At 41.4% G+C, this 15,866-nt stretch overlaps 1 protein-coding gene across 3 annotated transcripts in view; it reads right to left on the bottom strand.

The window, feature by feature from the left end:
• Positions 1–6,597: 6,597 nt before the first annotated feature.
• The window catches only part of dennd2da (DENN/MADD domain containing 2Da), a 44,234-nt gene continuing 34,965 nt past the window's right edge, over positions 6,598–15,866 (bottom strand). For 2 of the 3 annotated variants that reach the window (XM_079274411.1, XM_079274413.1), the window contains 6 exons: positions 11,883–12,023; positions 10,584–10,732; positions 8,873–9,044; positions 8,710–8,760; positions 8,211–8,616; positions 6,598–6,918 (listed from right to left, as the gene is read on the bottom strand). In XM_079274411.1, the coding sequence (XP_079130537.1) occupies positions 6,839–6,918; positions 8,211–8,616; positions 8,710–8,760; positions 8,873–9,044; positions 10,584–10,732; positions 11,883–12,023 (999 nt within the window). In that variant the 3' untranslated portion in view covers positions 6,598–6,838. The remainder of the gene's footprint in view (positions 6,919–8,210; positions 8,617–8,709; positions 8,761–8,872; positions 9,045–10,583; positions 10,733–11,882; positions 12,024–15,866) is intronic. The other variant, XM_079274412.1, reaches the window with a different exon arrangement.

The following is a 15,866-nucleotide window of genomic DNA, read 5'->3' as shown; positions in this document are numbered from 1 at the left end:
AATAGTTATAACAAGTCATTGCGACAGCACAAACGACTCAGTTCACGCCTGTTGAATAGAACATGTCTGTGATTTTGAGAAACTAAAACAATGCTGAACTGTTTAGCTTTAACTTGTCATTGTGAAGTAAATGTTGATTGCACAGTGTAAGGGATATAGAAAAATGACACCACGTTCCTTTTGTCTTCCCCACCATCATCTGCTGTTCAAGTTAAAATGTGTCAGAAATGAAGTGATGGGATTTACTAGGTTACATGTGTCACACATCAGTCATGTGAATTAGTAGAGTGGGAACCTCCACACCACTGGTGGTACCGCTCCATAGAGGGATGTACAGACTACTAGCACTGTTTTAAATAATGAAGCACATTGTATTCATATGTGAATAACGTCTATTAATTCCTAATAGGTAGGGAGAGATCTTCCAGCTGTATATTAATGTGTTCCATTGATTCTCTCATATACAGCACGCCTTGGCTGGCAGCACAGTGACGGTTTCAAAGAGGGCCTTCCTGCGGCTTCATCGGTCATGACCCTTTTTTGCCAGGAGCTGACTGCCCTGGTGTTCACAAAGGACGTCCTTGCACTGTCCACCCTGACTGGGAAGTCTGGGAAAGTGGGACCACCTAAAAGACAACTGGACGTTGCCAAAGTGCAGGCCTCAACAGGTAGGTCATCGTCTTGAGTCGTATGTAGACAATTTAAAGCTTCTGTGATTTATAAAGCAGCAGGATCACATGTTCGTGGTAAACACACCACCCGTGATGAAATATATGTTCGACCTGAACTGGTAGGAATATTGGCATATCATATTGATATAGTTCCTCAATGTTGATCCTGATTTACTGTTCAAAAAATAATATTGGTTCAACAGGATTTCCTGTGTAGTCAAAATAGAAGAAAATGTTGTATGAATATGCTGTGTGACATCATTTCTCGTCTCTTCTCTTAACAGATGCTGTTTTCAAGAGTTTCCGCAGACGAGTGCCTCGGACGTGCGAGCGGTCATCAGACGGAAGTGTAACAACGAGCAGTTCACCAAAATGTGGAGCATGTTTGAGTTTCTATTTAGTGAGCGAGAGTCTGCAGCGGTGCAATTTGTTTTGATGGTTCAGTGTTCTGTGTTTTAATTTGAAACATGGTCATTCTGTTTTCTATAGTAATACAGGTACCATGTAAACTTCAAGCAGAATTTCTTTGCTCTCTGTTAAGTATATTTTTGTTGTATTTCTCGAAAATGCACTACATTACATTTATTTGAAAGTGTGTTTAAAGATTTAATTTGCAAATTGTTAGACGTACAATGTTAGTATATTTTATATATTTGCAAATAGTACAATTATTGGCAATGTATTTGCAATGTACTGTTATTTATTTATATATATATGTATATATATAATATATATATATATATTATATATATAATATATATATATATATATATATATATAATATATATATAATATATATATATATAATATATATATATTAATATATATATTAATATATATATATATATATATATATATATATATATATATATATATATATATATATATATATATATATATATATATATATATATATATATATATATAAATATAAAAGACTATATTTGAAATTCAATAAATGTTTTTGAACTTTTTATTATTGTTTTGTAGGGAACGACCGAATTCACGGGGCCCCTTTAAGGAAAGGGGCGTAACCCTGGTGACAGGGGGGGTTAAAGGGTGGCAGGAAGTGAATGGATGTTTGTTTTGTATGGATGGAAATAAATGGCCACATGGTGCAGCCAAAGGGAATACTCGCCTCCTTGTTTGTTTCCACGCACCTACAGTTTAATCTTATTGTTCAAAACAAGATCAATGACATCAGGTATTGTTGATATTTGTGGTTACACTTATCACAATGTGTTTTCTGTGCATGCATTACACGAGCAAACTTAGTTTTTCCTTTACTACTTTATTAACGTGAAAGCGAAATAAGTACCACATCAAATTCCAAACTTTTTATTTAACCGCGTCATACTGCCTGTATAGAATCACAAGCACCTGCTACCTGGAAGGGGATCTGATCATTTAAACCACTATAAAGGCCAACACAGTGTACTCAGGCAAAATGTGACCTTTGACCTTTGTGATGATAGCGCAAATTAATCCAATTTACAACGAAAGAGGAAACTAATATTGTATCTCACTGGAAACATTGCTTTTTCCTACAAAATGACATTCCAATATCATTAAACTGCAATTTCAATTACATTTCGAGACATGTTTTTTCCCTCATATCACGGTCGCAGTTTTCAACAGCCCTCCTCCCACAGCAGTCTTCTGCAGACCAGTGTTATTGGATGGGAATTTTACGAGACAGTGTCATGCTGGTGTGTCCAACATGCTAAATAGCTGGTAGTCTGTTGCATTGGTTCCCAACTCAATTCATCCTGACGGTCTGCATCCGCCTACAGCTCCAGAGATCAACCTGAGGGGTCACGAGACCGGTAACATGGCAGCAAAGAAGAAAAGAGAACCAATTCATCTGGTTTTTGCTCTTGTCTTTTGAGATTAGGGAAAAGAAATGAAAACATTCTCGAGTCAAACTTTCTGTAACTCAATGGCATTAAAACTGAAGTCATTTTATTTGGACTACAGCATTTAACCCAGATATGGGTCCAATCTGGCAGCTTTCAGGTCTGGCGACAGGGACGAGCTCAGGAGAGTCCAGCGCGACCTGAAGTTGATGATCAGAGAGTGCAAGGACACCTACAGGAGGAGGCTGGAGGCCAAACTCCAGCAGAACAACGTGAAGGAGGTGTGGACGGGGATGAAGCAGATAACCGGCTTCAAGGTTGGAGGCAGACAACCAGGGGGCTCCCTGGAGAGGCCAACGAGCTAAACTCTCTACAATAGATTTAGCTCAGAGCCCTCATCTGTCTCCTCCACACACCACACCTCCCAAACACCTCCTCCTCCCCCTCTGTCCCCCCTGGTGAGTTGCATGGACTCAGAGCCCTCCATTTCAAAGGGCTCTGCCACCACCGACACCATCTTTGGGCTGCTGTAACATACAAATTTCCCCCTGGGGATGAATAAAGTACATATCTATCTATCTATCTATCTATCTATCTATCTATTAATCTAATCTAATCTAATCTAATCTATCTATATCGTCTCATCTTGGCCCTTTGATCTCTTCTGTTTAACCATTCAAGGGAAATTATTATGATCAGGAACTCTTTTTAAAGTAATTCGATTTCATTACCTATCCTTTCCATCTGTTAGCTTTTATTTTCTTTTTCCACTACAGCTATCTTATTCCTCTACGATGTTGAATGTATCATCCAACTGAGATCAGAGTCCTGCCTGTTATGTCATGCTTATTTAATAATGGCTAAACGTTTTCTGTTGTGTGTAAATGTTGATTTCTACAATAGAGGGGAAAAGACAGCGACTGGGCCGGTTGGTATTTATGTTGCCGCAGGCGTTCAGAAGTCCTAAGCATTTTAAGCATGTTAATCTATATGTCTAAAAAAGTCATGGTGTAATAGGTTAAATAAAGTCCTAATATAGAAGAAAAATACCTTAAAAATCATAATAAAGTATGTCAAAAAAGTTCTTAAAAAGTCATAGTGTGACTTTTATATAGTGTGTAGAAAAAGGGGCATGGAACAATATATAAATGAGTCATAGTGTTGTATGTTGGAAACAAATTAGTCTCTACGGTTGGTCAAAAAAGAAATCATAAAAAGGTCATAGAATAGTATGTCAAAAAGTAATAAAATAGTATGTCGAGAAAAGCATAAAGTGGCCACCTAACTGTGGATTGGTTGTTTCTTGCAGCAATCTTCTCTGGGACTTGTAGTTGATTCCTCCGTGTGTGTATTTGACTTTTTTAGAGACAGGAAAGGGGAAGAGAACGTTCATCTAACTGTTGTGTCGCTGCAGACTCTTGTAAAAGTCTGGTTTTCAGCTGCACTCTTGACTCAAAGTTATCCTTGTTGCATACACCAGTTCCTTTCATTTCTGTAATTACTCCTGCTGTGATCCAGTGTTGATTCAATAAAAGTTGTAAAAAATAAATTGCATCAAGTGCTGCATTTAGCAGGAATAAGACAGGGAGAACGATTTGTTTTATTACATATCTTATGGCCCAGGGTGCAGTCAGCAGAGATGATTCTTCAGTCTGGGACGAAGAGTTTCCTGACGTCAAAGGTTATTCCAGCAATAATAACAATTATGAATTTCATTTATATAGCACTTCTTAACTAAAACCTACGATAGAATAAAATGCAAACAGTCTGATCTCAATAAGATCGTTCCAGTCTTCATACAGAACAAGAAGGGGTGAGTTCAAAAACATCTTGGGGAGAAGAGAACAGAAGAATTTAAAGTTCACAGCATAATACACAATGACTTTATTACATCATTTTATGGCACACTATGGTATGACATACTATAATTCATGACAATTTAGAGTGCTTACTGTATATAACAATCTTGAACATTTGTTTTGCAAATAAAGCAATATTTTGTCTTTGCTATGTTGCAGTGTGCACAATAAGAATTGTTGATAGTCGGTTTCATGCATTCTGATACATTTTTGTATGTAATGTTTTTACGGCATACTATCCTATGACGTGTATGTTTTATAGCATTATATACCATACATACTATGACATGTTTTATTTATTTTTATGACATAACATGCTATCACATTGTTGTGACGTTTTATAGAATAATATATTACCACACCCGATCAGACATTTCTATGACATACAGCACTATGTCTTAGTATGCCTTGCATACTATTATCTTCTTGGGCTTACATTACTATGATATTTCTCTGGCACTTTAGGGCATACTAAGCTATGACATTTTTTATGATTTACTACATTATATTACCTTTTTTATGGCATACTATACTATACTATACATTATTTTAATGACACATCATACAAACGATGACATTTCTATAGAATGAATACTCAACTTCTGACATACTATAACATATTTTATGACTTGATGATAGACATATTTGTATGACTTTTAAGACATTTCTATGACATAATATATATTTTTACATACTATTCCTATTAAATATACTATTATCATTTTGTCATAGAATACTATATTGTGACATAATATACTATGACATTTTTTACAATGTCCTTTTATTACATACTATACTGTGACATTTGAATGTTTTATCTGTTCATAATTTGCTATTTCTATGACAATTTTATGGCATTTTAATGACAAACTATAGATTGGCTTTTTTATGACTACTACACCTAAAACAATTACTTACATTTTTAAAATAGCTACTATTACAACAACTGCTAGTAATACTAATACAACAACAGTATTCTTTTTGTAGTGCTAATCTCCTGTCTTGCTTTGTACATTTTCCGGTATCCGGTCGCATCCCCTCCCGTGGCCGGGGTAGCGGGCGTGTCAGCGGGCTGCTGTCGCTGCACACCTGGCTCTCCTCAGCCGGCCTTCCACAGGGTTTCATTCTGTGACCGTTTTAACCTCTTTAGGGAACAAAGACAGTAAGTGATGGCATCCATTTAAAACGAATTAAAGGTTTTTGCTAGGAAAACATTTCACATTCCCACTCAGGTGTTTTACTTCATCACGCGGCCAAAACACTCCACACACCTGACCAGTCCCACCACTACTCAAGTCCCCGGGTCCTTTGCGCCAGTCTAACCGTCTCTTCCGCTGCTCGTGTAGAGCCAGGACCTGCTAGCAACCCAGTCAATTCACCAATTCCTTATCTTGCGATTTACAATGAGTTAACAAACTGTTTAGGACCTTTGAACGCCTCCTGCGACATAAATACTAGCCGGGCCAGTTGCAACACGGACAGTCTCGTTCAGACCACGCCTTATTTTCCCCAAAGGCGTTTCACCTTGTCCCGCCCTACTGTGCTGTGATTGGCTAGTACTACTGCTGTGAGTAGTCAACTATCGCTACAAACTATCATATTGCACTTATCAGACTGCCTGCTAGCTGAAGTGTCCTTCAGGGCTTTCTGCCAGAAAAGCTTTATTTGAACTCAAACCGAGCTCTATTCTTATAAACAGGTAGGGTTGTTGTCTTAACTCAACATGTCTGGCTGTGTCAAACCTCTCCCATGTGCACTCAATTGTAACCAATGAAGCATGAAAATAAACCGCTCTAAGTAAAATTAAACAACTCAGTGATTCATTATAGAAAAGCTCATTGCCGCTGTCAGATAATCCTCCTATCACAGCACAGTAGTACTTGCCACGAGCCAATCACGGCTCAGTAGGGTGACATTAGGCGGAACAGTGTGTTGTGCTTTTCCTAATTCATATGTTAAAAACAGTATACCAAAAAAAACGGGATGTCCTACTGCACCTAGTTGCATTTTCCAGTGTGCAAGACAGCATGCTTTACTTGGCCGTTAAAGCTGATTCTGATCATTAAGTGACAATATCCACAGAGGCAGAGGAGGCCGCTCCTCTAACTGTAGGATGAGTCTTGCAGCAGAGGACTTAGTTATTTGTTAGTAAGACACAAAAGACGTCCAGCCGTTGGGGCCCGGCTGCCTGAAGAAATCAGAGACTGGAGGTGAATGCTTAAAAAACTAATCTTTATGTGAAATGATTTCCCTGCTCGTCAGGCCACAGGCTGAGAACCTACACATTCTGCCAGTGTTTCACAGAGTAGCAGCAACATAGCCATACAGTAATTCACACATTGGTACACACTTGTTTAAAACTAAAACTGACATGGGACATCAAACACACAGTGCAACATTCACATGGTTTCCTATGAATCCCCTATATACACCTAGGGTCCCACGCCGAGAGCTAGTGTTTCTTTATCTTTGTCTTTTTCTTCTTCTCCTTCTCCTTCTCTTGGTATTCAAGGATCTTTTTGTGAAATATTCCTGCAGGAGAAAAAGGACCAGAGCTTGAATCAGTGCACTGGAAAAGAAAAACCTTGAGTTGTTTTAATGTGAGCTCAAGTGGAAAGACTCTAACAGGATAGTAAAACACCGTATTGTTCCGAATGTGATAACTAGACTACATACAGCTAGCTAGCCGAGTGGATTCATTCAATGATCAGCTATTTTTATGTAGGTGTACAATTGTTCAAGTTCGGATTTTCACAGTAATTGTTGAATGCTAACCAAGAGCAGTAACCTTTAGTAGCTTTGAAGCTACAATGTGTTTATGTTGGTGTTTGCAATGTGCTTCTGGGTTCTCCAAATACATTCATAATCTCTTTACATAAGTCATCAGTCAGAGATTTGAATAACTACGGTAAAAAAAAGTTAACTACATCGCCCAAGATGCATTGTGGATAGAAAACGTTCAAGGTTAAAGTTCTATCACGTTAGGCGCTAACAGCAGGCAGAGCACACAATATGAGGCCCACTTCTGTGGTGGTGCTCAGCCTTCCTTGGCCCTGGCCTGTAGATACTCCGACAGGGTTAGAATAATGACGCGCTGAGTAGAGACATCAGCCAGTATTAGCTCATCTCAGATATATACCGTAGCTATTGTCGTATGTCGACTGATGAGCGACAGGACATTGCCGTCAAAAGACACAGAATGTCCGAGGTCATCTAGAAACCGTGTCAGTGGTTGATTTTCACAGAGTAAAATGTCCCCGCTGTGGGACTAATAAAGGATTGTTATGATCTTATCTTATCAATTCTTTAATCACCATGTTATAGGATTCCTGTTTATTAATGTTGTGCATTGATGCGAAAAATGAGTAGAAGCTGATTTAACTTCATCAGGTTTTTAAAAATGGTCGTACATGAAGATCAGTAACGGAATCAAGCTGACAAGAAACACTTCCTACACCTGGAAAAACATGGTGGATACTTTTCAGTGAACTCCGTTTTTGTGACTTTTCCAGAGTGAATACACTACTTTCTGAAAAGCTGATTAGAGTGAGGGTGGATTTGGGACACAGCTATTCGTCCTTCATCGGATCTTGCTGTTGCGCTGCCACTTCTCCAGTCAGTTTTAATCCTCGTTAATGAGGATTTGGAGAAGCACTGAGTGTCGCAATGATCTAAATTTCATGATTAGTTAGTATTTTGAGAAGAGTGAGGCTGTGCGAAGCCAGTTTTTTGAAACTCCCTGCAGAGAGATCTGACAGCAGGCCTACATTGAATCTGAACCTAATTTATGTCTTTGAGTCAAATGATCGGTGGCCATTCCTCACCTTGCTGCGGTCCAGGCTGCTGCTGCTCCACCTCCTGGATAAACAGGTCAAACGTCTGCGTCTGGATGAACTTCTTGACAAAGTGTCGAGTGGTCTTGGAATCAATGGCCTTATAGAAACTCCTCTTTTCAAACACCCCCGGCTGTCCAGCTCGGCTGTATTTCACGTACGAGCTGTAATGGCCGACTGTTTTCACAAAGAAGTGCAGGAAGGCTTCCGACACGACCCGATTCATCTCCTCCACCGCTGAAACAAAGGACAGAAAACTACTCTTCTGCTCCTTACTGATACACCTGCGTTTGATTTGGGTTGCACTCGACTCACTTGATGTTTTTTTTCTGGTTCTTAGTGCCTCTAGTATTTCAGTCTGGAGCTTCGGGGGCAGAATTGCACTTTCATCACCAACCTGGAAAACAATTTCACACAAATGTTTTAATTTAATTTCAAAATTACAATTCATAACCAAAAGACTTTACATTTTTGTTCATACGACACTTACTGAAGCAATGAAGGTCTCCTTTTTATCCACAGACAAGTCGACCACCAGAAGCTGTCACCGACAGAAGAAAGAAAGCTTTCACCAGTAATGCTGTTCTAATACACAATCACTGTCTCTGTAGAAGTGAAGCAACGCTTTGGTTGTGTCCTCCATCACAACTCACGTCGCTCTGGTCGGTGACCTGGTCCAGCAGGCATTTCTGGACTCCCAGCAGGTAGGGGGTGGGCGCACACACTACGTCGATCAGGATCTGCGGAACGATGGAGATCAAGGTGTGCTGCCAGATGAAGGGGTAAAGAAGGGCTGCTACGGCATGGATGACTTGGGATAATGTGCTGTGGGGAGACAAGGGAGCCGATATCAGAACTGATTCTAACTAACTGTCCAGGTTTGATGGGTCAGTCCGTTTCATCATGAACTCAAGTTACTTCAGTTATTCTCTGTATTTGAGCTGCAATGTAATTACAAGCACGGGTTCCTTCAATGACAATGCCAGGGTCACCAGATCAGCCAATCGGCTTCCAAACAAATCATTTTCCAACAGAGTACACACCATCATACCATTTCTGAGAAAAGACAGTGTTAGAATAATGGAAAGCTGTCAAATGATAGAGGCCAATAAAACATTGAAAGGGTTGGATAACGGTCCTGTAATAAACTCATTCTATGTAATGTCCATTCAGTGAAACATCAGTCAGACACACATGCACAAACAGGAACTACACACAGACCTTAATACAGAGAGAGGTGAGGGGGAGTGAGGGGGCCCACAGAGCCCCCAGAGCAGTTGGGGGTTCGGTGCCTTGCTCAAGGGCAAGAGGAGGCAAACTGGCACCTCACCACTACTGTTCCACACCTTGTAGTTGGTCCACACGGGGACTTGTGTACATTCAGTTTACCTTCAGTAGCTAGCATTGCATAGAGGTGCTAACACTAGTTAATGTTGTGCTAATGTACTTCACAGGTTTTCAAGTAGAAACGTAGTGTTTTAGAAACATATCTGTCCTTCTAACCTCTCTGGGTAACGAGCATCACTATCACACAACGTTTAACCAGGACGAGCTCCAGACCCACTACACCAGCCTGGACATCTGAAACTATTGATGAGAGTCTACGGAGCAGATCTGGAGACTTGTCTGACCCTGGTCAGAGCTGGCCGATGCTACGCTATGATTGGCCAGTCTGTATTTAAGAACTTAGCGAAGGGTCAGTTAAACGTCACAAAGAGACAGCTCAATGTCTTCCCAAAGATTTAACTGTTATTTTTGGTTTACAAGCCACACTGCAGTTTGTTTTCCAGCTGTGAGCAGCTCCTCCTGTGTGCATTGGTAGTTTGAAATATCAATGTTCTTTAGCCTGCATACTGACTAATCAAAGGGCAGGAGGAGGCAAACTGGCACTGCGTTTCAAAGAGAGCATAGATAGATATCACAGCTTCAGTCTGGTGGCAAGGTGAAGTGGTAAAAATACTATAAATATAGCGTACCCTTAAACTGATACAGATATTTTAGGTGTCTAAAATACGTCCACAGAAGTGCATGACTTTGCTTTCGTGCTGGAACTCCTGTTTGGTTTTTTACAAACTCCATCTAGTGTAGTAATACACTGACTATGGAGAAGAACTTAATACAACTCCGCTTGAACTATCCCTTTAAAAGCTTTACTCCACACAGCGATGAATAACAGACTGCTTGAAGACGCTCCACGTCTAAAATGCCTCCAGTGGAGGTCTGATTTGTGATTGACTCCATTAGAATGAAATGCAGTCACACCGTCCAGTTCCAAACATATTCTGCTCTTCACTTTGTGCAGGACGTTTGGTACTCAAGCGATGCATGAATGAGGTTGATCAGGTCTGTGTGAGTGTGTCATACCCCAGTTCATCAGCGATGAAGACGATCCGTCTCTCCAGGACGGTGGCGGCAAACACCAGCAACACCTCCTCGTCTGTCAGGCAGTCGAACAGCGTGTGGAAGTTCACGTGCTCCAGCCAGGAATCCAACGGCCGGGTCAGACTGATGATCTGGTGGAGAGTCAGTCACAAATATGTCATCACTCAACTGACAAGTCGCTCTGACGCCCGTCTGATTGTCGAGGCACTAAAGCTTAGCTCTAAAGGACGGGATGAGATGCAGCCATTGGTTGGAGAACCATGTCTTTGTCCTCACTTCCCCCCCGGGGGCTGGCCACAGTAACTCCAGCACAAACAATGGCCAGCATCAGTCAACACTTGTGATGGCTGCTGAAACATGGTATGTGGCCTGATGGGGGAAGTGTTTCTGTTTCAGCTCTCTGACGGCAGGTAAAGCGGTGAAAATATTATAAATATAGAATATAAATATAGAGTACCCTTAAACTGATGTTGTCCAAACTACGTTACCGCTTCCCCCGTAGTAAAATACTGACTGTGGAGAAGTGCCTCATATAACCCCGCTTCAAAACATCCAAACTATCCCTTTTATACATTATAAGGCCTTTATAGTTGGAAAATGAATTAAATGCTTTTCAAGACCGGCAGATATCCTGAGTACTGACCATCGGTTCTATCCCTTCTGAGATCTCAGAACTGGTGACATGGCAAAAAAAAAGAAACACGAGCAGTCAGACAATCAGGCAGGTTGGAAACAAGCTAAAGCTAAAGCATTTTATTTGGAGGTAGAGTAGGTAGTGTACAGGAAGATGTTTACAACAGACAGTCTATGTGATCATTTGACTGTTTTCTTGGTCTAACCTGGAGATTTGTTTCCCGTCTGACTATCTGACTGCTCGTGTTTCTTCTTCTTAAAGATGTCGCCTCATTTGGATATTTCAGCAAATAATATCAGAGAACTAATGGTCAGAGGTGTGAAAATAAAACACTAGTTTTAATCAAACATCGGTTGTCTTTGAATCTCTTCATCTGACTGGGTGTGATGCCAAACATAAAAAGCGGGTCCCTTTAAATATCAATGGGCTGATTACCGTATGTAATTGTGTTGCGTACGCCAGATTGGATGCATTTCGTTCTCTCCTCAACAAAAGAAGCATATGCATCTTATCTAATAATTCTGTTGCACCAGAACTAGTTTTAAACTTCGGTAAACCTGAGCTACTGTGAATCTTCCAAGTTAAACTTGAAAAGAGCAAACAGTCTGTTGGTCATCTATGAGTATAAGGAGGGGTGTTGGTCTGACCTCAGTGCCCGACTCAGGAATGAAGCTCTTAATCTCCACAGTGTGTCCCGGAGCTGGGAATGGAGCCTCCCTCAGCTTCTGCATGAATGGGTAGATCATGGCCATGGAGATCTGCCGCCGCTTCTCCACCTCGTCAAATATCTGCACACAGAGTCATGATACGGTACTGATTAATACCAACATATCCAAACTTCTTTAACTCTCATGCTTTATAAATAAAGTCTCATTTGAGGTTTATTTAACAAGACCAGGTGACTGGTTGTTTACCGCTATATTAATGCTCTGAATATCGTACAGAGGAACTTGAGTCTGATGCATTTTTCCAGATATACAAGTATGAAGGTTAAGTAAATATAAAAATGCAACAACTCAGCAAGTCACTGAATGTTTTACTGCAGTGAGCTGAGTGCTTATGGTGCATGAATGCATTAATAAATGGGATCAGCTTTACATTTCATAAAACACAAACACAGTTCTGTTAGTCTTTGTTTTCTATTGTCACTACCAAATCGTTGATTCATTCAAAAAAAATCTGTGCAAATGTTGAAAATGAAGCCACCACATGCCGAACCACTTTGTTTTCCTGCTATCGTCCTCCCAATTTATACTGCACTGCAGTTTCTGACAGTATCACAATAAATTAAATTGCTATTTTGGTGGCCAAATCAACTTTCTGTTTTGATTTTGGTCTGACCTGCTGGTTCTGATTTTTAAAACATTGATTACCATATTTCCACACAAAGTACAAGTCTACGACATCAGCACAAAACCAGGAAGTAATTCAATGTTTTAGTTTGGTTTCCTCCAGCAAAAAATGCCATTTTGTGAGCTAGAAAAGAAGTGCCGGCATTGTGTTGTTTCTATTGACATTTTGCATTTTTCAGAAATGAACGTCTCCACAACATTCCAAAATGGAAGGCAAGGCGCTAGCATACATTTTTCCTTGTTCTCAATCTACCGAGCCCAAATTATATTTGGTGAACTTATCCAAGTCACAAGTTATAACTAAAAGACATTTTAGGAAGAAATACCCGAAACCAGAACTTTTTTACTTCCTCCATTCATGTGAATGAGAAGGAGGCTGGACCGAGGGTTGGGAGGCGGGGCTAAAGGAAGCTTGCTCTATGGGCTCATGGATGCTGAATATCACCGGAAGATTCAGGTCATTTTATCAGACTTCTGTACTTGTAATTCAAACTTTCTTTGCTTCATGTGCCACTTAACAACTTTCATAGGAAAGAGCTGGGCGCCGCCTCCAACGCTGTATCCAGTTCTCTTCATACACCCATGAAGCAGACAGACCCCACCCACCTAGTTTGGCAAGATGTCATTTCCCTAAATCTCACAAGTCAACGATCGATCGTGATCAAGGGCTCTCCATTCTGGGTGATAAACAAAGCATGAACAGCTGTTGATCTTGGAGCTTAAGGTAAAGCCACTGACACAATACACCTACTTCAGGGGTGTCAAACATACGGCCCGCGGGCCGCATCCGGCCCGCCACGTCATTTTATGTGGCCCGCGAATCCGCCAGCAAAAAAATAAAAATAAATAAAAAAATTATTTTTATTATTATTTTTTTTTTTACAAAAATTAAAAGTTAGATGTGAAAATAAAAATATCCCCATGGTCGAAATTATGAGATAGAAAGTCGAAGTGATGAGATAGCATGTTGTCTGTGTGCCGACATTAAAACGATCACAACAGGTGGACAGGAGATGCAACAACCCATAAAGAGGATTTCCAACAAGTGATCGTGCCTTTCTATTTCATCCTTACTGACCGCCAGAGGCAGTGCTTAACACTGGATGTATCCCGTCTCGCGCATGCGCAGGTCGAATATTTATATCAACAAAGTCACGTGTGACCTCGGATGACCACCGTCATCTATAAGTTCCGGTGTCATCCTGAGCTCAGTCCTTTTTTTCTTCTCGCGTCGCAGGTTAGCTACCATGGTAGCTTAAACAAGGATGTGTCTACGATCAAGACATATTAGAGCTCGTCGCTGTAGCCTTGTGACTACCGGTCGGAGTTGCGGTTCTCTCGCCCTCCAAAGGCTGCGACGAGCTGTCCCTCTTCGGAGGGAACGGTGTGTTCGCCGTTCGGACATCGAGCCCCGGACTGGTGGACGCCCCTATCATCGGTCGTCACCAGTCTGATAAGGGTCAGCTAAGTCGTGATGACAGCAATCGGTAAGATCGATTAACGTTGTTTTCTATAACAGTTGTTTGTTCCACGGTTGGCAGAGCGCTTCCGCTCTAGTAATCGAGTGGCGCGCTAACGAGAGCGTAGAATTACGCTGTCGGCCCGCCCTTCACAGTGTTACGGCTATCACAGTTAGCAGAGTGTTCCTGCTCAGGCAAACTTTGTGAGACACTAGTCCGCATTGGCGTTGTGTACATGGAGATTTAATCTTTACATCTGACGTAATTCGCAGTTAGCAGTGTCTTCACTCAGGCTAACTTGGATGCTAGCTGGGACTGCGTCCATCAACTTTGTAAACCTTACGGCTGTCACAGTTAACAGAGCGTCCTCGCTCAGGTTAACTCAGTGGAAAACTAGCTAAACAAAGCTGATACTGGGGCTGTAGCCATCAACTTTGTATCCTTACAGCTGTCACAGTTAACAGAGCGTCCTCGCTCAGGTTAACTCTGTGGGAAACTAGCTAAACAAAAGCTGATACTGGGACTGCGTCCATCAACTTTGTATCCTTACGGCTGTCACAGTTAACAGAGCTGTCACAGTTAACAGAGCGTCCTCGCTCAGGTTAACTCAGTGGGAGACTAGCTAAACAAAGCTGATACTGGGACTGCGTCCATCAACTTTGTATCCTTACGGCTGTCACAGTTAACAGAGCGTCCTCGCTCAGGTTAACTCAGTGGAAAACTAGCTAAACAAAGCTGATACTGGGGCTGTAGCCATCAACTTTGTATCCTTACAGCTGTCACAGTTAACAGAGCGTCCTCGCTCAGGTTAACTCAGTGGAAAACTAGCTAAACAAAAGCTGATACTGGGACTGCGTCCATCAACTTTGTATCCTTACGGCTGTCACAGTTAACAGAGCGTCCTCGCTCAGGTTAACTCAGTGGAAAACTAGCTAAACAAAGCTGATACTGGGGCTGTAGCCATCAACTTTGTATCCTTACAGCTGTCACAGTTAACAGAGCGTCCTCGCTCAGGTTAACTCAGTGGAAAACTAGCTAAACAAAGCTGATACTGGGGCTGTAGCCATCAACTTTGTATCCTTACGGCTGTCACAGTTAACAGAGCGTCCCCGCTCAGGTTAACTCAGTGGAAAACTAGCTAAACAAAGCTGATACTGGGGCTGTAGCCATCAACTTTGTATCCTTACAGCTGTCACAGTTAACAGAGCGTCCTCGCTCAGGTTAACTCAGTGGGAAACTAGCTAAACAAAAGCTGATACTGGGACTGCGTCCATCAACTTTGTATCCTTACGGCTGTCACAGTTAACAGAGCTGTCACAGTTAACAGAGCGTCCTCGCTCAGGTTAACTCAGTGGGAAACTAGCTAAACAAAGCTGGTACTGGGGCTGTGGCCATCAACTTTGTAGCATTACAACGATCACAGTTAGCGGAATGTGCTCGCTCAGGCTAACTCGGTGAATGCTAGTTATACTAAATCAACATTGAGGTTGTGCCCATTGATGGTTTTTACGCATTACGGCTGTCGAGTTCGCTCCGGCTAACTAGACTAAGCTAATACTCGGTGTGTCCATTGATTGTTGTAAACATTATGGACATATCGGTAGCGGATATCAGTTAGCAGAGTGCCCTCGCTCAGGCTAACTGGTAGCACACCAAGAGTTACAGCACCTGTCCAAGTGCCTCGCACTGTAAGGACTGTGGTTTGTTTTTGTCCATTTTCACAGTAGCAGAGTGCTCTCGCTCAAGCTAACTGGTGGGGCACCAATATCTGCAGCAACTATCCAAGTGAAGAGTGTCCTCGCTCCCCTCTCACTATGAG

Source organism: Melanostigma gelatinosum (genome assembly GCF_949748355.1).
Source record: "Melanostigma gelatinosum genome assembly, chromosome: 8".
Classification (NCBI taxonomy): domain Eukaryota; kingdom Metazoa; phylum Chordata; class Actinopteri; order Perciformes; family Zoarcidae; genus Melanostigma; species Melanostigma gelatinosum.
This window is presented reverse-complemented; position numbering and strand designations above follow the sequence as displayed.